Source organism: Anthonomus grandis, chromosome 13, assembly GCF_022605725.1.
Source record: "Anthonomus grandis grandis chromosome 13, icAntGran1.3, whole genome shotgun sequence".
NCBI lineage: Eukaryota > Metazoa > Arthropoda > Insecta > Coleoptera > Curculionidae > Anthonomus > Anthonomus grandis.
This window is the reverse complement of record NC_065558.1, coordinates 1,089,356-1,109,344: the sequence shown is the minus strand read 5'-3', so window position 1 is coordinate 1,109,344 and position 19,989 is coordinate 1,089,356. Positions and strand designations below refer to the sequence as shown.

Genomic DNA, 19,989 nt, shown 5'->3' with positions numbered 1-19,989 from the left:
TCTGCATAAACTAAGTGTACTTACGCAGTTCTCTTTTGGCCTACAGGACTAGAAGAATTCGTTTGTGATGGATCGTCGACAAAAGGGTCCGGACACCCGCCCATTCTGAAATAATTGTTTGAATATCATCATAACATACAAATAATTTTCCTAACATAATTTTTAATATAAAAATGCCTTTTTAAAAATAAAATTTGACTGTACAGGGTGGCCCAAATTCGGCCCTCATCATTGGGATCTCGCGGAAACCGTAAGAGATACAAGGTCGGTTAAATTATGACAAAGTTGCTAAATTTGACACTTAACAAAATGTCGTTTAAATGTTTAAAAAATTTCGAATAGTTCCGAAGATATCCGGAAAAAACCTAAATCTGGAAAAATCTTTTTTATGACGTTATTTAAAATGGTATAATAACAAAAAAAAACACTTCGTTAAGGGCACTTTTTCTCCTCTGCAAGATGGCGTTTTCAGAATTAAAATACAACGTTCTGTTTTTGAGATACAATCAATAATACAATCATCGACTGTTTTTTTACAAATACGGACCTGGATTTCTATTACCTTTTTTTGTTGATCCATTTTTATAAAACCTATGACATATCAAACTTTTTTATTTTCAACCAATTTAATAGCAAAAATTGAGAATTTCCATAATTAAAAAAAATCTTAATACGGACATGCTTTTTTTTAAAAATAAGTATCGACTTATTGTTAATAAAAACTAATCCACCCCATGATTTAATTTTATAAAACACCTATGACGTATCATCAATATTATCATCAAATTTAATATTAAAAACTCGCATTTTTTACAAAACAGTTAAAATTACCGATTATATAAATAACTAAATAAACTATATATCTTTGTGCCCAATCTTAAAACCCACGCCACTGATTTTTATGTAAAAATATCTTATATAAGCAGTTTTCATTTTTTTCCATATTATACAGGGCCTGACAAATAGTCATACATCTCCAAAAGTAAACATTTTCGTTTTCGCCCTGTATTACAGGAACAAAAGTAATTGGAATATTTCTGTTTGTGGCTTAAAATTCAGGTTTACAAAAGTGATTCAGGGTCACGAAAACCGCAAAGAATGACGGAGATATCCTGCAATCTCATCCAAAATGGGACACAGTGTACAGTTCTAACGACCTGAGCCATTTTCTGATAAACATTAGCACTTATATAATCAAAGCATCTTTGTTCAACTTTTTTTTAACCCAAAGCTTTAACACTGCATTTTGTCTGTATCGAGTATTCTGAGATAGTCAGAGCATTTTTGGTCGAGTCGTTTTTTTTCTGCTTATCAAATTTTCAATATTCCTGAATTTTCATAAACTAATAGAAATATCCTTCAAAGAGTTTTAGTACAAAAAAGGAAATTTTTTTCCGAATAATTTCATATACGAACGTTTCTTGTAACTTAGAAACTTTCTGAGTTAAAGTCGATTTTGTCAGCAAAGGTCCAAGAGCTACCAACATTAAGGTTTATTGAAACGCATAACAGCAAGATTTTAATTCTTAATTAACAAACATTTTTGGTCATAACTTGGGAACCCTTTGAACTATTTTCGTCATTTTTGCACTTCGGTTTAATGGGGTTCTTGAGGATTAATTTAAGGGTAAAATCATAATTATAGACCAAGAATTGGGACAGTTAGAGCACTTTTTGATGGCCACATTTTTTTTGCTAAATTTCCTATCAAATTTTAATATTCTTTGCTAGATTTTAATGAATTAATAGGAATATTCTTAAAAGCGTTTTACTGGAAGAAAGGAAATTTCTTTCCAAATAATTTCATATACGAACGTTTCTTGTAACTTAAAAACTTTACAAGTTAAAGTCGATTTTGTCACCAACGGTCCAAGAGCTACCAATACTAAGGTTTTTCGAAACGCATAGCAGCAAGATTTTTAATTTTTAATTAACAAACATTTTTGGTCATAACTTGGGAACCCTTTGAACCATCTTCATCATTTTTACACTTTGGTGTAATAGGGTTCTTGAGGATTAATTTAAGGGTAAAATCATAATTATAGACCAAGAATTGGGACAGTTAGGGCACCTTTTGTTAGCACATTTTTTTTTGCTAAATTTCCTATGAAATTTTAATATTCCTTGCTAGATTTTAATGAATTAATAAGGATATTCTTAAAAGCGTTTTACTGGAAGAAAGGAAATTTCTTTCCAAATACTTTCATGTAGGAACGTCTTTTGTAATTTAAGAACTTTTCGAGTTAGAAGCAATTTTGTCAGCAAAGGTCTAAGAGCCACCAAATTTGAGGTTTTCGGAACAGCAGGATAAACAAATTTTAATATTCTTTGCTAGATTTTAATGAATTAATAAGGATATTCTTAAAAGGAAGAAAGAAAATTTCTTTCCAAATAATTTCATATATGAACGTTTCTTGTAACTTAAAGACTTTCTGAGTTAAAGTCAATTTTGTCACCAAAGGTCCAAGAGCTACCAACATTAAGGTTTTTTGAAACGCATAACAGCAAGATATTAATTCTTTAACAAACATTTTTAGTCATAACTTGGGAACCCTTTGGACTATTTTCATAATTTTTACACGTTGGTGTAATGGGGTTCTTGAGGATTAATTTAAGGGTAAAATCATAATTATAGACCAAGAATTGGGACAGTTAGAGCACTTTTTGATGGCCACATTTTTTTTGCTAAATTTACTATCAAATTTTAATATTCTTTGCTAGATTTTAATGAATTAATAGGAATATTCTTAAAAGCGTTTTACTGGAAGAAAGGAAATTTCTTTCCAAATAATTTCATGTAGGAACGTCTTTTGTAATTTAAGAACTTTTCGAGTTAGAAGCAATTTTGTCAGCAAAGGTCTAAGAGCCACCAAATTTGAGGTTTTCGGAACAGCAGGATTTTTACTTTTTTAAAATCTTTAAAAGTGAACATAAAATTAACTTTGCGAAAGTTGTACTTCTGATTCTGGTCGTTTAATTTAAAATTTGCATACTTAAGGACCACTAGAGTCAAAACCGCGTTCATAACATTACATTCCAAATCTATGAGAACCAGGACAAGAATGTTGTAATAAAGGTATATTAATATAATAAAATATTAATAAAAATAAGTACATAATAAAGGTTAATTCCTTCTCGGTTCGCGAACCTGTATAGTAAAATCTCTTCGGTATTATACTGAATACTTTTGCAAAAGCAGTAAAATTGTTTTAAACTATATTTACGAAATAAACGAATTAAAAAATTACTTACGGCGACTCATCATAACCTACAGGCCCAGGAGGTTCAATTTGTGGTGGGTCATCAACCAAAGGTTCAGAAGTCCTGCTGAAATAATTTATATAAATTCTAAGTTACCTTAAACTTTGGTATGAAGTCAAATAAAACCCCTTTAAAATCCCAATATAATGTCAAAGTTTCGACCCATATTCGGACATTCTCAGGAAGACAGATAATATAATCAACTTGGCCTAATATGGGCCAAAACGTTGGCGTTATACATGGCGTTTCGAAACGAGGGAGTTTTATTGGTCCCCATATTGAACCTCTAACGCAACTTACAGGACTCCAAAAAAAATGCTGTCGGTTTGAAAATGCAAAGATCTACTAAATGTTGCAATAAATTCAATTGAAAAATTACTTACGATGGTTCGTTTTGGTCTTCGGGATCAATTTTTGGTAAGTTATGTACCGAAGGTTCAGAAACACTGGCCGTACTAAAATAGTTCAATTATTTTAAAAAAATGATATACTGACGAAAGAGTGTGAAGTGATGCACCAAGAATACTTACGATAATTCGTTTTGATCAGAAGATTCACTAGGGTCAGTTTGTGTTGTATCCATAGGCTCATGAAGACCGTTCATTCTAAAATATTTGATTAGTTGTATAATTCTTGATGTATTGGCGAAAGCGCGTGCATAGTTTAGTGATTAAAACCTCTTATTATTCGTTTACAGGAAATTACTTACGATGATTCGTTTTGATCAGAAAATTCATTAGGATCAATTTGTGGTGTATCCAGAACCTTAGGCTCAGCAAGACCGTTCATTCTAAAATATTTTATTAATTGTATAATTCTTGATATATTGGCGAAAGCGCGTGCATAGTTTAGTAATTAAAACATCTTATTATCCGTTTACAAAAAAATTACTTACAACGTTTCGTTATGATTTTCAACTCTAGAAGGTTGAACTTGTGGTGAAGTACCAACCGAAGGCACAGAAACGCTGAAATATTTTTTTAAATCTTAATCTTCTTGACATATTGTCGAAAGCGCTTGCGTTAATTTTGAAAATTAAAAAATACTGTAAGTTGCACTATTATTTAACTAAAAAATTACTTACGGAGGTCCACTTTGATTTAGAGCATCAACTTCTAGCTCTGGGTCATTAACCGAAGGTTCGGAAGGGCCATTTATACTGAAATATTTAATTAATTATAATATTTTTGACGTTTTGGCGAAAGCGCGTGCGTTATATTAAAAAATTTACTTACGAAGGTCCGTTTTGATCAGATACTTCAATTTGTGGTGGGTCATCAACCGAAGGCTGAATACTAAAACACTTTACTAATTATAACGTTCATTTAATTAAGAAACCACTTACGATGGTCCATTTTGATCTGAAGGTTCAGGAGGATCAATTTCTAGTGAATCTTGAAGCAAAGGCTCACAAAGCTCCTCAACTCTAAAACATTTTATTAATAACAAGATCAGTGCAGAAATAAAACTACTTACCCGGGTGACTTTTGCTTTAGTTCGTTCATTGATTCACATGTTCTAAAACATTTAATTATGAATAAAATCATCTTCATATTTAAATAAAATTACTTACAAAGATACAGCAGGTTCAGGTACTTTAATTGGCGAAGGTTCATGAGCTCTAAAACGTTTTAAGCATCACAAACAAAAATTATAGCAATAATTTTACTTACATTATGGTTTGAGGTTCGAACGAGGTGGAATCCTGCTCGGGAAGTTCACTTTTATCATTCCTGAAATGTTTGGTTGTTACTTTTAAGGTATTTTAATGGAAATGGCATACTTACAAAAGAATAGGTTCATTTTCTTCCTGTACAACATCAGCTCTAAAAATCATGCTTAGTTTTAACGAATAACTTTTTAGTTATAATAGATTTACTTACTCTATAGATTGACTAGGATCTGTGTTAATAGGTGGTTCAGTATCAGGACTAAAATTACAAAAAAAGGTTATAAGACTTTAAGCATAAAAGGTAAGAGGAACTGCAATAACTCTAATGAAGAATTACTTAAAAATAAACGACAAGTTGTTAAAATAAATAATACTTTAAGCAAAGAAGAGGTAATACAGATAGGAGTCCCGCAAGGCACAGTGTTAGGCCCGGTTCTGTTTATAATTTACTTAAACTCTCTCCTTAAAACAAAACTTAATAATGGAGAAATTATTTCATACGCAGACGACACAGCATTACTTTTTAATGGTACAGACTGGGATCAAACAAAGCAGTATGCCATAGAAGGCCTTAATCAAGTAAAAAATTGGCTGGAAACTTTTAAGCTAAGTCTAAATGTCACCAAAACCAACTACATTGCCTTTTCACTAACCCAATTTTTCTCAGTTTTCTATTGATAGATATAATCAGATCAAGGAAACAGCTCATACTAAGTATCTCGGGATATATGTGGATCAGAATCTTAAATGGCATGTACATGCAGATTATCTGGCAAATAAACTGAAAAAATTGATTTATAAATTTTATATGCTTTAGAAACGTTCTTCTTCTTCTAAATATTAAGGAACTTATTATAATTTATAAATCACTCACTGAGTCAATTTTAAGATATGGTATTTTAGTATGGGGAGGATTATATAACAATGCTTTATATAAATTAACTATTGTCCATAAATATATCTTGAAGACTATTTTTAACAAATCAAGGCTTTTCCCTACAAATCAACTTTTTACAGAACAAGCAACTAATATAAGGACATTATACATTACAACAATATGTACATATATTCATTTTAAAACTCACGTAAGAAACCATATAAATCATATCCATAATACAAGATCGAGGGCTAGAGGTGATTTATACATTCCTAGCAGTTTAAAAAATATAAATTTAAAATTCTTTGTATACTTAGCACCAAAAACCTATAATCTTCTGCCTTGCACATTAAAAAAATTAAAAAATAAATCAAAATTTAGCAAGGAATGCAATAAGTATGTTCATAACCATTACCAAGATTTTGCCACTGTTTTCTAATGTAGGATAGTTAGTTTTTATACTTGTATATAATATGTAATAACAAGTGTTATGCAATTGTTGAGAGACGTAGGTGTTTAGGACTAAAAGGACAAAAATATTTCATTTAAAACTAGGACAAAAAATATAAAATCGAGAGCAGGATTTATCACAATAGTTTTAAGGTTAGTTAAGCAAGTTTATTATAATTCGGAAAATAGAACCAACTTTTTTTTGAAACAACAGCGCACACAGGTGTGTTATGAACACCTAGGCGTTAATTTAAGATAGATACAGTGTAATAATATATATATTTTTTTTTGTACATAATTTTTCTTTTTATAAAATTAGTGTAAATAAATGAGTCAGGGTGTACTGATCCCTCCAAATAATAATAAATAATAATAAATTTAACAATTTACTTACCGGGACTTTTCTGGTTCAATCGGTGGAGTTTCTTCTATAAGTGGACAAGGATCTGGTGGTATCTCTTGATTATCACTTCTAAACATATTGAACAATTGTTTATTAGCAAGAACCACTTTAAATAAATATAAAATTACTTACAAGGGCATTTTTTGGTCTAAAAGTGAATCACCAGCTGAAATTTCATTGTTACTTCTGAAAGATATATTTGTATAGCAGCATTTCAATGAATATTCTTAAAAGTACTTACATGTGTTCATCTTGCGCTTCAATAGGTACCTGATCCACACACATGGGTACAACAGAAGAGTCCTTATCATCCGCTCTAATAAAATTCCTGATTATTTTTTTTTAAATATTTAAGTATATCTGATTTACTTACACCGGTATTCTGGAAGACTCATCAGTTGATTGAGCCATTTTCGATGGTTCATCAATCATTTTAGGTGCTAATTCCTCAGGTAGATTACGTGAAGGAACAACATTTCTTTTCAGTCTTAGGTGTGTCTCTTTTGCACGAGTCACTAGAAAATATATGAACTAGAACCACTTTCTATGAGGAATTTAATAACTTAATACATGAATGTTGATATTCTCAAGTCTTAGTCTAGGGAGTAGAAGACTAGTTTGGGATTTTAAATGTATAATATAGAAAAAAACAGCATGTGTGAATGATATTTGCACTCTTCAAAAGCTTCTAATAGGGTCAACCATCCATTTGGGTTAAACTAAAAGAACTAGGGGTAAATGGAAGTTTCCAATGCTATACATGCCTTCTATTTTTTTTTTTTTTAATTACATAAGAAATTCGTCAACAGCCATGGATCTGAATAAAATTTACCCCTAGTGTAAAATGCATTCGATAGAAATAAACACATCAAAGTGTTTACTATTGACCTTGTAGATTACTTATTACATAATTAAACAAAGGTGCTTAGAGTAAAATTTGATATGAGATAATTTACTCTGATATTGTGTCTTAATTTTCATGCTTGTCAATGGATTTCTCAGTTGCCTAATTCTTCACCTGTTCACAGGCATTCAGTTGGTGACAATTACTTTATTAGATCCTTGGTGGGGTAATTCTTCAACAATTATTATATTCACTTTGTGTTAAATTGTAGTGTGGTCTTTCCATTATGCTAGGAATAACTATGAATGTAAAGTTGTTACATGAATGAAACATTTTCCACAATTTGGCTTTGATACCATTGAATATTCAATTGCTTTCTAAATGATCCCAACATAGCTACAATGGAAACAGTTTTTTAGTAATTGGGTGTTGATTCATATGCTCCTTTTTATATTCTCACTAAAGCATTTGATTGGGCCTCTCATGGGTTCCAAAAATTAAAATTATATAATCTGGATGTTGTGAGACTTAAATAGTCTTAAATAGAATCAAAATGACCAGTCATTTATTTAATTTAGAGGAGTTTGATAGTTAAAAGTCGTTGATATGTGGAGCAAAAGCATCAGTTATATCCGGTGGAGCTCATTGTATACCCAAAGCAAAAGTGTTACATAGTATACCCATACAAACATATATATTCAGATACAAAACTATCTATAAATCAATAAAAGGTGTAGATGAGTTAATTAATGCCCCTATGAAATAATATTCTTTAACTGCCCCTTAAAAGATGTAATCCTAGAGTCAAAAAAGCTTATCTGTCCTGACAGACCATTAGCACTTCAAGCCATTCATGTAATTGGCTCATTAATGCCATAATTGGTATGGTGGAATGGGACTGAAAATATTTCTGATTGTCTATTCAATCTGGAAGGCACCCTAAGTTTTAAAAGAAACAATAACTCGGGACAATCTATAGTAGCATTTAAAACCTTATGCATAAAACATAAGTCGAGTAATGTTCTTCGTGACTCTAATGTGGGTAAGTTCAGGTTGTCCCTGACCCACTGATAGTAATACTCCTGTCTCCTGTAACCACATCTAAAAGCCGCCACTCTTAAAAATTTATTTTGAGTTTTTTCAATCTGCTCAATGTAGCAGTTATATGACGGGGACCACACAATTGAGCCATACTCCAAGATGGGCCTAACAAGAGAGCAATAAAGTAAACAAAGACAAATCAGTTGTAGACCGTTGGATAAAACCCAGCATTTTCATTGCCCTACCAGTCACCTGATTGATGTGACTTTTAAAAGACAACCTGGAGTCAATAAATATTCCTAAGTCAGAAACCTCTGTTGTGACACCAATTGCTACATTATTTATTTTATAAAGAAAAGCAATAGGGTTTCTTTGCTTAGAAAAAGTAATCTTATGGCACTTATTGATATTAAGGGACATTCTATTCAAGTGGCACCAATCAAAGAACAAATTGAGGTCTTTTTGCAGGAGCACAGCGTCAGAAAGGGATGTGATAAGCCTAAATAGCTTCACATCATCAGCAAACATTAGCACACGACAATTTTCAAGTTTCCAAACTAAATCAATCAAAAAGAGGCAAAACAAAACAGGGCCCGAGTGAGAGCCCTGTGGCACCCCAGATGGCACCAAAATTTCAGAAGAACATGTACCTCCAAGATTAACAATCTGGGTTCTACCTCTGATAAATCCCGAGATCCACTGAAGAAGAGGCCCCACAATACCTAAAGGCCTAAGCTTCTGCAAGAGTACCCCATGGTTAACCCGATCAAAAGCTTTGGAAAAATCTGTATATATTGAGTCAACCTGAAGTCCCTTCTCCAAGCAGTGGTAGAGGTAGTTGACATACAGCACCAAATTAGCATCAGTAGATCTGCCTTTTAAAAATCCAAATTGCTCAGGATTAAATAAAGATTTAAAACTCCAGGCAATCCTATGACTGACCAGGCAGTCAAGGAGCTTTGGCAACTCAGATTGGTTACACACAGCCCGATAATTCATTTCTACTACCAGATTTAAAAATGGGTTTTAGAAAACTTCTCTTCCAAAGAGTGGGATAAGAACCAGTACCTAGAGATTTGTTAGAAATGAACAGTATTGGTTTCGTAAGGACACAAACACATTTCTTTAGGAAGAATGCCGGAATCCCATCTGGTCCAGCACAGGGCTTATTCTTAGAGGAAGTAATAACCTCATAAACATCCTGCATTGACAGAGTTAAAGTGCTCAGACAAGTTGATTTATCAAAATCAAAAGATGGTATGTCATTGACTTGCTCATCTGAATAAACGGATGAAAAGTATTCTGCAAACATATCCGCAGTATCCGAGATATTCATACTAATCCTGTTATTGTATGTCATTCTGGAGGGAAGACTAAAACCAGTTCTTTTATTTTGAATATATGACCTTGGATTGCCAGTGAGATTCATTTCCACCTTATTAATGTATTGATAGCACAACTCTCTTAAGTACTCACATTGTTGTCTCAACAATACAAATTCATCATGATCCTGCTGTTGACCACTAATTTTAAACTTTTTATGAATTTGTTTCTTTCTTATGATCAAACTGGGAAGCTCTGAAGAAAACCAAGATGGAAAAGAAGAACTTTTGTACCTCTTTAGAGGAATAAACCTTTCCATTGTGGAGTAGATCACATAGTATGACATCAATAGATGTCTCTCCCAAAAACAATTGATTCCAGTCTATCCCAGCAAGACAATCGTTAATTGCTATGTAATCTCCCTTACCAAAATCATCAGAGAATTTTCTGCACAATAAAGGTCAAAACTAATTGCTGTATTGTGTAAGCTATTCTCAAAAATCTTGTCTATTGCACGTTCAACACTAATTAAATCTGAGCTACTAAATACAAGATCCAAGGCAACCCCATTGGTATTTAAAACCCCATTTACCTGGAAAAAGTTATAGAAGCTAAAGCAGTTGGCCAGAGAAAGCACAGACTCTCTGTCATTCTCCAGACAATCACCAACCACCAAACCAAGATCATCATTCTCCCATCTAGCATGCATGGTAAATTGAGACGTACCACAAATGTGTGGTATTAAGACAACTCAGTGGGAATATCATGTTTTCTGGACTTAGACAAAGTTTAAAAAGTTGTTATGATCTGTTTATAAAGAAGGTTTTTAGAATTAGAATGAATAGAATTCCAGTGCCAGTGAACTTATCATAAAAGAACACATGTTTGTAACAACAGTTTGTAATATAGGCAAGTTTCACATCTGACTAGTCAGCATCTTTGACATATTGATAGAGCATGAAGAAGTCCCCCGCCTGGAATAATTAGATAGAAATCACAAATGTTGTATTGATGGACAACATTTGTGATTTGTATTTAATTATTCCAGGCATCTCTGGGAAAAAAGTCCCTTTTTTGCCATTGAAAGGAAACCATATTTTTATTAATAAATAAGTTTAAAATTTTGTGTTTTTACAGCTTACTGCTCCTGTTGTCCTTCAGTGACACAATAAAAACTGCTTCTTCCAGCATTCTCTGGGAAAAACCCTTTTTTGCTATGGTAAGAAAAACACTGTTTTTAATAAGAAAACAAGTCTAAAATTTTGTTTTTTACAGCTTACTACCCCTGTTGTCCTTCAGCGACACAATTGTTAAGATATAAATAATATTCCGGCAAGATTAAATGGTTTACAGGGACCATTTCTAGGGAGTTGAGTTTGTTCAACAGTCTTGATTTAAAAGTTCTGAACAACAAGAACAACTTCCTAGATCTGTTGTCTCAGTCACACTACCTCACTCAGTAGTAAAACATCCTAATTTAATTTAAAGAGGGTGTTTATTAAAGTTAGTATCTACAAAATCTAGTACAGTAAGATGGACTTTTTTTCTAGTTTACATATGGATATTAGTTAATAAAAGATCTAACTTTCTTTGTATGAAATCAGAGATAGGTTAGGTTATGTAAACCCAAAAAATTGTTGAACAAACTAATCTCTTTTCACAACCTCTTATTTCATGAAAGATATAGTGAATACCGAATGTTTACAATTCTTCAATATTTCGATTAGCAGGTACACTATCGGACAAAAGTAGAGAAACTTCTAAAAATTCTTTGATTTACGGAAACCATGTATTTAAATTAAATATTTACTACAAATATTGTAGTTCTCAACAACTGCGTTTTTTTACCGCATTTTACATGCCTCTTATCAGTTGTTTATTTACAATAAAAGAATTCAAATATTTTCGGATGGACATAAGTAGAGAAACCTAAATATCAATCGTCCAAATTTAGTATTTAGTTCGCTTTACGTGAGTTCTGTTGATAGTTTTGCATAGTTTTTTTAATCAACATGCCTCGCGGAAGATATTTGTCTGAAGACCTTCGTAGAAAAATAGTTGATGCACACAAGAGTGGTATACGACAAGTGGACATTAGTAAAACGCTTAATTTGCATAAGTCCGTTGTTAGCAAGACAATTTCTAATTTTAAAACACGAAATTCAACAAAAAGCATTAAAAAAAGTGGCCGCCCAAGAAAAACAACCAAACACATGGAAATGATGATAAAAAGAATTGCCCAGTCTGATCCTCACAAATCAGCAAATAAAATTTTAAGTGAATTACCTGGTGTTAATGTTAGTTCTAAGACCATACAAAGACGACTGAGGGAAGGAGGATTATTTAGTAGAAGAGCCGCTAAAAAGCCGTTTATTAGCAAGAAGAATCAGAAGGCCCGACTCAACTTTGCACAAAAATATTTGCATTGGACAACCAACGACTGGAAAAAAGTTCTTTTTACTGATGAAAGTAAGTTCAATTTGTTTGGGTCCGATGGAATCTCATGGGTACATCGACCACAAGGCAAAAGATTCGATCCAAGATATACACAGCCTACGGTAAAGCATGGTGGTGGCTCCTGCATGGTATGGGGTTGCTTGTCTGGGTTCAGTACAGGACCATTACACATCATTGAGGGTATCATGGATCGATTTGTGTATTTAGACATCCTACAAAATGTAATGATACCCTTTGCTGAGGATAATTTACCTTTGACTTGGATATTCCTACAAGATAACGACCCCAAACATAAATCAAAGGTTGTCAAAGATTGGTTTTTATCGGAAAATATTAGGGTTATGGACTTTCCTGCGCAAAGTCCCGATCTTAACCCGATTGAAAATCTCTGGGAGGAACTAGACCGGCGTGTAAGGCAACATCAGATCAGTAATAAAAATGATCTTATAAAAGTTTTACAAGATTCCTGGAATTCTATTGGAGAGGAAACCATTATGAAACTGTTGGAATCCATGCCAAATCGATGCCGCGAGGTGATTGCCAATAAGGGATACTCTACTTACTATTAATTTTTCTAAGATAGAAATAAGAAATAACTTGTACTTTTGGAATAAAATTTAGTTTCTCTACTTTTGTCTCATAAATATTTTGTTTAATTAAATTAAATCTTAGGATTTTCTTCTACAATTTATTTTACTTTATACAAATTAAGTCTTAACAATTATTGTTGATTTTCATTATGTGTAGAACTGCATTAGTTTTGAAGTATTCAAATAAAACGCAAATTTAAAAAGTTTCTCTACTTTTGTCCGATAGTGTAAGTAAACACAACATAAATAAAAGGCCTCTTTCTGTACATTAACCAGTAGACATTCAATGGAAACATTATCATCGGGTAACACCCACCATTCACTTATTAGGTATGCTTGCTACTCAGTGAGAATGGGTAAATCCCTGACTCTGTCTTACCATAAACCTTATAAAGCTTTAATACATAATGTTTGAATGAATAAATCAAATGGTGGAACCTAGGGAAAACATGAATTATAAATGTAAACTTACCTAGACCCAAACAAGAAACAAAGTCAGACTCTGCGAAATGTTTATTACAAACGACTGTTTTCCCCCTGTAAATTTTTTTGTTTTGTATTTTCGTGGCCGCCTTCCATAAATTTTGCAGCGTTTTATCCTTGGGGAACTGGTACAGGAAAACTTCCGGATCCGACCCGTACGAATAACATTCCGGTACCGAACATTTTTGTTGCAAAGCCTGTGGGGTACCCATCGTTACATTAATCACCGATGATTCTAAAAACCATTAAATTATTAATTTTCGGTCGGGAGCATTTAGTGGTCTTAGGTACACCTATTTGGCTTCACTTTTGGCGTCTAAACAACATTAACAAAAAAAAAATGGCCTATATAAACAATTTTATCTATTTAGGTTAGGGTCTCATTCTCTCTCTTCTTATATTTTTTTTTAGGACACAGTTATGGTCTAACCAACTTGCTTAACTAAGATTATTTTATTTAATAAAACTACTTTAGAATAATGAGTGGGTCTAAGAATTATTTAAAACAAAACCACTTTTTTACTATTTTATTCATTAAAATTTAAAAGAATACTTAAATTATTGGACATTCATCTATCCGAATACACATAAGCCTGTACTAGAGTAAAAAAGATAACTGTAATTCAGTGTGCAAGTTATATAGTTTACAAACATTCAGATGGCGCTAGGGACACAATAAGGTTTTATAATTTTTAGGTTATATACAGTGTGGTCCACTAATGAAACGTTTCATTTTGAGAACACCGAAATTCCATCTGTTAAAATTTGTCAAGGCCTCACATCAGTCAGATCAAGCGTCAGGGACATGGAATGTTTCCCCATCTGGTCGGACGAGAGTTAGGTTAATTTTTAACTGGAGAAATATCCATCAAGTCAAAGGATATAAGGTCAAAGATCCCTCGATAAACTGAATTGATAGAACTGTTTTAATATGTGGGTTGGGATTTTTGGAACAGATTTAAGGGCCCCTTTTTTCCATGTCCTTACGCAATTTGGAAGAATCCTTGGACAACTTACTGCTTGCAAAGGTTAGAAACTGCAAGGTTTCTTGCAAAGATTGATTACAGCCGAATGGTGCTTTCACGCACATTTTCCTATTAGATAGTCAACAGTTCCCTGTTGACCGGCGAACAGTGGCCCTCTTGTTCGCCGGACATAATTCCACTTATAGATTTTGAATCTGAGGAGAATAGTTTTCGAAGTGTTCAAGAGCATTTTACACCTGATATAAGTTTTAAGTTTTTTTTTATGGTAAACACAAGCACAAGAGGAAAGTCCTATGTCACTCTTGGAGTGGTGCTTGCGCGAAGATATTTGTGGGCATTTATCTTGAATCGCTGTAAAATATGTGAGGTGGAAGCCCGTTCCACAAAGAAGATGTTCTCCAGATGAATGAGTCCCGATACAGCGACGTCCTTGGGGTAGGCAGGTGGACTCGATGTTGATGAGCGTCCTTCTTGCCGGAACAGCCCTGGGCGGAATCAGGAGCACTTACCGTGAAAATAACGGTAGAATAAACAGAGATCAGCCACCTTTCTCCTGTGCTCCAGACTCTTTGTCAGTTCTGGTTTGTTCTTCTTTTCTGATATTAGATTGCGGCCTGCAAATTAAATTGAAGATGGTGTTTATTTTAATAATAAAATTATCCTGAAAGATAAGGGCCGAGATCTGGCATTTTTCGGCAATTGTGAATATTGCGGGGGCCGAGAATTAAAATCATTGTAGAGTTAAGTCATTTCGGTTCTCGGCCTAAACGCAATTCTAAAAGTTTTGATTCTAACTTTTTTTTCAGTGGCTAGATCTAAGAAAAAAAGAACCACTAATACCAAGGTTATTCGACCCAATCCATCGAAGGTTCGAAGGAAACTGTTTAAGTACAGTGAAGAGAATTTGAAAAATGCACTTTTTGAAATTAGAGAAAACAAAATGCCAATAAGGGAGGCAAGTCGAACATTTGGTGTTCCCAGGGCGACCATCCAAGAGAGGATAAAAGGGAGAGTACCAGACGTCCTGCGAAAACCCGGACCACCTCCTCTATTAACTGTTGATGGTGAAGAAAAAATTAAAAATTGGATTGTTAATCTGGCAAAATGCGGTTTCCCTATTACGAAGCAGATGCTTTTTGATACAGTGTCAAAAATTAACGCTGATTCTGGTAAGTGTTTATTTAAGAAAGGTGTACCAAAACAAACGTGGTACTCAAATTTCTTAAAAAGAAATCCCGAGATATCCCTCAGAGAAGCTGAGGGAATAAATAAAGCCAGAGCTGCAGTTACAGAACAATCCGTAAGAAAATGCTTTCATGACCTCAAGGAGTACTTAGAGAGTAATAATTTGTCTTACATAATGAATGATCCAACGAGGATTTTCAATGGTGATGAGTCGGGATTCACACTGTGTCCATCCAGTGGGAAAGTTTTGGGTCCTAAAGGTTTTCGTAATTTGCTGACTGTTAAACAAGGAAACGAAAAAGAAAACATTACTGTATTAATAACTTTCAACGCTAATGGATATTTTGCCCCCCCACTTGTTCTATTCCCATATGTAAGACCACCTAGGTCTGTCATTGACAATATGCCCAGTGGATGGGTTTTGGGAAAGTCTGAAAAAGGGTGGATGACATCGGATATCTTTTTTGAATTGATATGTAACGATTTTAACAATTGGTTAATTAAAGAAGAAATTCCAAAGCCTGTAATTCTATTTGTGGATGGGCATAAATCCCACCTTAATATGGCAATAAGTACATGGTGTGACGCAAACCAAATTATTCTATATGCTCTATCTCCCAACACTACGTATATGCTTGGTTCATACTTATTGATACAACTGTTCATAATTGGCAAAGAAAACCAGAAAATCTGAACTGCTCTGTAACCAAAATTAATTTTTGTAGCCTGTTTAACGAGATACTCTCTGAACCAGAGAGATTCGAAACTTCAGTAAAAAATGGTTTCAGAAAATCGGGACTATTTCCATTAAATCCCGATGCCGTAGATTACAGTAAATGTGTGGCTGATAAAGCAGTAGCGATAAATAAAAGTAAAAGAAAATCAATCGAAAATATAACGAAGCGTGACATAACTTCTTGCAAAAAAGTTATTAATAAAATAAAAGACAATTTAACATCCTACGGTATAAATGTGGACTTAAGCGAAATTAACTTACTTGAACCACAATGTTCTTCAACCTCGAAGAAAGATAACCAAAATAAGAGTAATAAATCAGAAGCCAGTTTAGAACTATTAATAGATGTAAGTAAAGGTGTTCTTAACATTGATGACAAAAATCAATCAGATATTATTATTCAAGACAACGACCTTGATAATGACAAATTAATATTTGATCTCAACTCAGATCTCAGTATTCCTGATAAAGATACACACTTTTCTGAAAACGTGGAGATAATTCACATGGAGACTGAATTTTCCGAAAATCAGGTAAATTTTTCATCTTTTGTTGATAATAATTTGAATATTGACAGCGTAAAAATTCAAAATATTATGACCAGCTCCTTTCTAAATAATGGTAAAGATGATCAAGATGATGATCTTCCATTGATTGATATTTCTGAAATTTTAGCGGCTCCTACACGTGGCACAACATTTAATGATGATATTTTTGAAACTGAAGTAGGAAATGTCCCAAACGTCGTATGTGGTAATGAAAATAATACTAATAATCTTGACATAAACAAAAAAGGTAGTTCAAAGATTAAAGAAAAACGGTGCCACGAGGAAAAAGACAAAAGAATACTGTCGGAAAGAAATATCAACGAAAATAAAGGTGAAAACAATAGTTTCCAACAAAATAAATCAGAAGGAAAAATTTCAAAAGAAGATGGGAAGAACCAGAAAAACGAAAAAACTGCGGTTCAAGGTAGTGAAAACATTGATAGAATGCATGGTGCATTTTCCGAACATCTAGTATATCCTGAACCAGTTAAACGTAGCAAAAATACAAACCGATCGAAAAATGAAAGAGCACCAAGTGCAATTAGCAGTGACAAATGGATGGAATATTAAAAAAAAAAAAGATCAGGAAAAAGAATTTAAAAAGGCTGAAATTGAAAAAAGGAAAGAAGAATAAAGGAAGGGAAGGAAGAAACAAAAATTGAGAAAAATAATAAGAAACAAAATAAGAGAAAACCGGAACCAAAGAAAAGATACCATGTGATATGTGTAAAGAAACTCTTAATAGTGACACGGAAGAAGAAGATCATAAAAACATTGGTTGTGACTATTGCGCAAAATGGTTTCACAAAAAATGTACGGAATTCTATAATGTTCCCTATAGTGTTGCTGCAGGCAAAGAATACAAGTGTGATGAATGTGATGACGCTTAATAATGCATGTGCAATGAAGTATTTAGGTTTTAAGTTTTTCCATATATTTATTATAAGTTTATCTATAACGTACTATATTACTTTGCATTTTAATGTGAATAATTATACTAGAGTATCCTGTTTTGTTGAGACTGATTAGTTTTAATATAATTGTTCATTTTACCTTTAATATTTAATAATAACTTGTTTTGTTTGTTTTTAGTTAAAAAGGAATTATTTATCTTTAAAGTCTTTTATTTAAATTAAACTGTTTATTTTTAATAAAACTTGTTTAAAAGTAAAATTTTACACTGATTTTCTTTAATTTAAAGATGGGTAAGTATTTATTAACAAAAACTTTTTAAAAAATGTGTAACCCTACGTAGAAAAATCTAGAATATTATTTAAATAAAATAGGTTTTGGGGTGGCCGAGAACCGATACAAAAATGCCGAGAACACAAATTTCTTAATTGTTAAAAACACTTTGACTAACATTTTGCATGGGGTAAAATTAAAATTCAAAGCCTCTTTCTATGTTTAATTTGGTTACAAAGTCAAAATTTCCGTTAAAAGGCCGAGAACCAGTGAACTGACCCCCTAGCTGCTGTTTTTGCATCAATTTCTTTTCGCGCAGTTGCAATTTTATCAAAATTTGCCCAAATTAAATTTTTCTGTTGTTTCGTTTCGGAATCTGCTTTTTCTAGTAGATCAAAGTTTTCTAGTAGGCCAAATTGAAATTATGTTCTGATGAAAAAACCTGCATACATACGTACGGTGGTCTGCGCTTGATGCTGTATAAATAGTATAGAGTATAGGGATTAGGTAGTAATCAAAGTAATCATATGTTTTTGAATTCGGTATTCGTTATTTCGGGTATCATTGAGTAACGAGTACTCCTGTAACGAGCATAGTTACTTTTTCAACATCTCTAATTTATAGTATTAAGAGGGTCTGCTTTTTAGCCTGATGTTGATTTTCGACCTCTAACTTCTCTAACAGAAAATAGAGAAAACAAAAAAGCGAATAATTTTTCGAAAACTCGGCCAATGCTACAGAAGTATAATTCAATTAACAAGTAACTTTACCGTTAAAATTAAAACGTATATTTCGTTAAAAAAAAAAAAAAAAGCGAAAATAAAGCGGCGCGGCAAAAGGGCCGAAATTGAGCCGCCGAATGGAGTAATGAAGACCCTACTACAACCACCATAACCCCTTTTCGACAACAATCGTTATTTTTGATATAATATAAAACCCGAAAGTCGGGTGGGGCCCCACCATTGGCCGGACCTCGGACCGCGCTACCGTCCGATTGGTGTCGCCCCGTTCGGAATTCCGTAGCAGTACGATGGGCGGGTCGACTTTACCCGAGGATCGTATGGGCGTGGTCCTCAATTCCCTTCGCGCCCCCCCGCACCCCCTTTAGGAGCGACTAACAGGGGGTATGTGGAATTTTTGTCTTTTGCCAGGAGTTAGTCGCATACCGGGTCGCACGCTCAATGAGCGGCACTGATTTTCTCGTTATTATTGTGACGCATTATAATAGCGACGATTAGTTTATTATTGTCATCATCATTTTTTTTTCATGTATAGAATATAACCCAAATCAATTATATTAACTAATAAGTCGGATAATGTCGTGATTATTCGGGTCGGGAGGATAAAAAAAAAACACTGATTTTTCCGTATGCGAATGCACGAGTGCGTCGGGAAACATGTTTGACTGTTTTTCGTAGTATAGTGTGTGCCATTATTAGGACTATATAACAAATTTTTGATATTATTATGTGTTTATGTATATAATGAGTTGTTCTGAAGTTATGTACCAGGCGTATTATCCGTATTTGTACCAGAGGGCGGGGGCTGCTCCCCCCGTTTCTGCCCATCCGGTGCCCAGGACCGGACCCTTTAGTTCACCTTTCGGAGCCGCACATCAATATGATAGGGTAGGTCTAATATTAAGGTGACCGCCTAAAGTTCCACATAAATTCGACAAAAATTAGAGACATGATTTTTTGAAGAAACGCTCGGACCCGTCGATTTTTATTTTAAGTTGCGCATTATTTCACATACATTTTTGTATACAGGGTGGAATCATTTTTTTAAATGGAATGCTATATTTTTTATTGCATTTATGAAATATAGGCGAAATTCCAAGCAAGTTTCGTATAACACACCTTATCTCAAAACTCAACTGTTGCCGAAATATTTACATTTAAATAACAAGAAAACAAATTAATAAGTACCTATACGTCTATTTACAAAT

At 33.3% G+C, this 19,989-nt stretch overlaps 2 protein-coding genes across 8 annotated transcripts in view; one reads left to right on the top strand and one right to left on the bottom strand.

The window, feature by feature from the left end:
- LOC126744301 (cell surface glycoprotein 1-like) overlaps positions 1-19,989 on the bottom strand; it is a 38,657-nt gene that overhangs the window by 2,627 nt on the left and 16,041 nt on the right. The window contains exons 1-20 of one of the 7 annotated variants that reach the window (XM_050451683.1): positions 14,419-14,506; positions 13,391-13,636; positions 7,037-7,178; positions 6,905-6,991; positions 6,796-6,849; positions 6,655-6,732; positions 5,145-5,192; positions 5,049-5,087; positions 4,935-4,994; positions 4,835-4,882; positions 4,738-4,779; positions 4,607-4,687; positions 4,497-4,556; positions 4,346-4,420; positions 4,157-4,228; positions 3,971-4,051; positions 3,792-3,866; positions 3,645-3,716; positions 3,253-3,327; positions 25-105 (exon numbers count right to left, since the gene is read on the bottom strand). In XM_050451683.1, coding sequence (XP_050307640.1) covers positions 25-105; positions 3,253-3,327; positions 3,645-3,716; positions 3,792-3,866; positions 3,971-4,051; positions 4,157-4,228; positions 4,346-4,420; positions 4,497-4,556; positions 4,607-4,687; positions 4,738-4,779; positions 4,835-4,882; positions 4,935-4,994; positions 5,049-5,087; positions 5,145-5,192; positions 6,655-6,732; positions 6,796-6,849; positions 6,905-6,991; positions 7,037-7,178; positions 13,391-13,636; positions 14,419-14,491 — 1,589 coding nt within the window. In that variant the 5' untranslated portion in view covers positions 14,492-14,506. Of the gene's footprint in view, positions 1-24; positions 106-3,252; positions 3,328-3,644; positions 3,717-3,791; positions 3,867-3,970; positions 4,052-4,156; positions 4,229-4,345; positions 4,421-4,496; positions 4,557-4,606; positions 4,688-4,737; positions 4,780-4,834; positions 4,883-4,934; positions 4,995-5,048; positions 5,088-5,144; positions 5,193-6,654; positions 6,733-6,795; positions 6,850-6,904; positions 6,992-7,036; positions 7,179-13,390; positions 13,637-13,694; positions 13,840-14,418; positions 14,507-19,989 lie in introns of those variants that run through there. The other 6 variants (XM_050451684.1, XM_050451685.1, XM_050451688.1 and 3 more) reach the window with 6 other exon arrangements.
- LOC126744311 (protein vestigial) overlaps positions 19,193-19,989 on the top strand; it is an 80,087-nt gene continuing 79,290 nt past the window's right edge. The window contains exon 1 of the mRNA XM_050451701.1: positions 19,193-19,669. Within this exon, the coding sequence (XP_050307658.1) occupies positions 19,517-19,669 (153 nt within the window). The 5' untranslated portion in view covers positions 19,193-19,516. The remainder of the gene's footprint in view (positions 19,670-19,989) is intronic.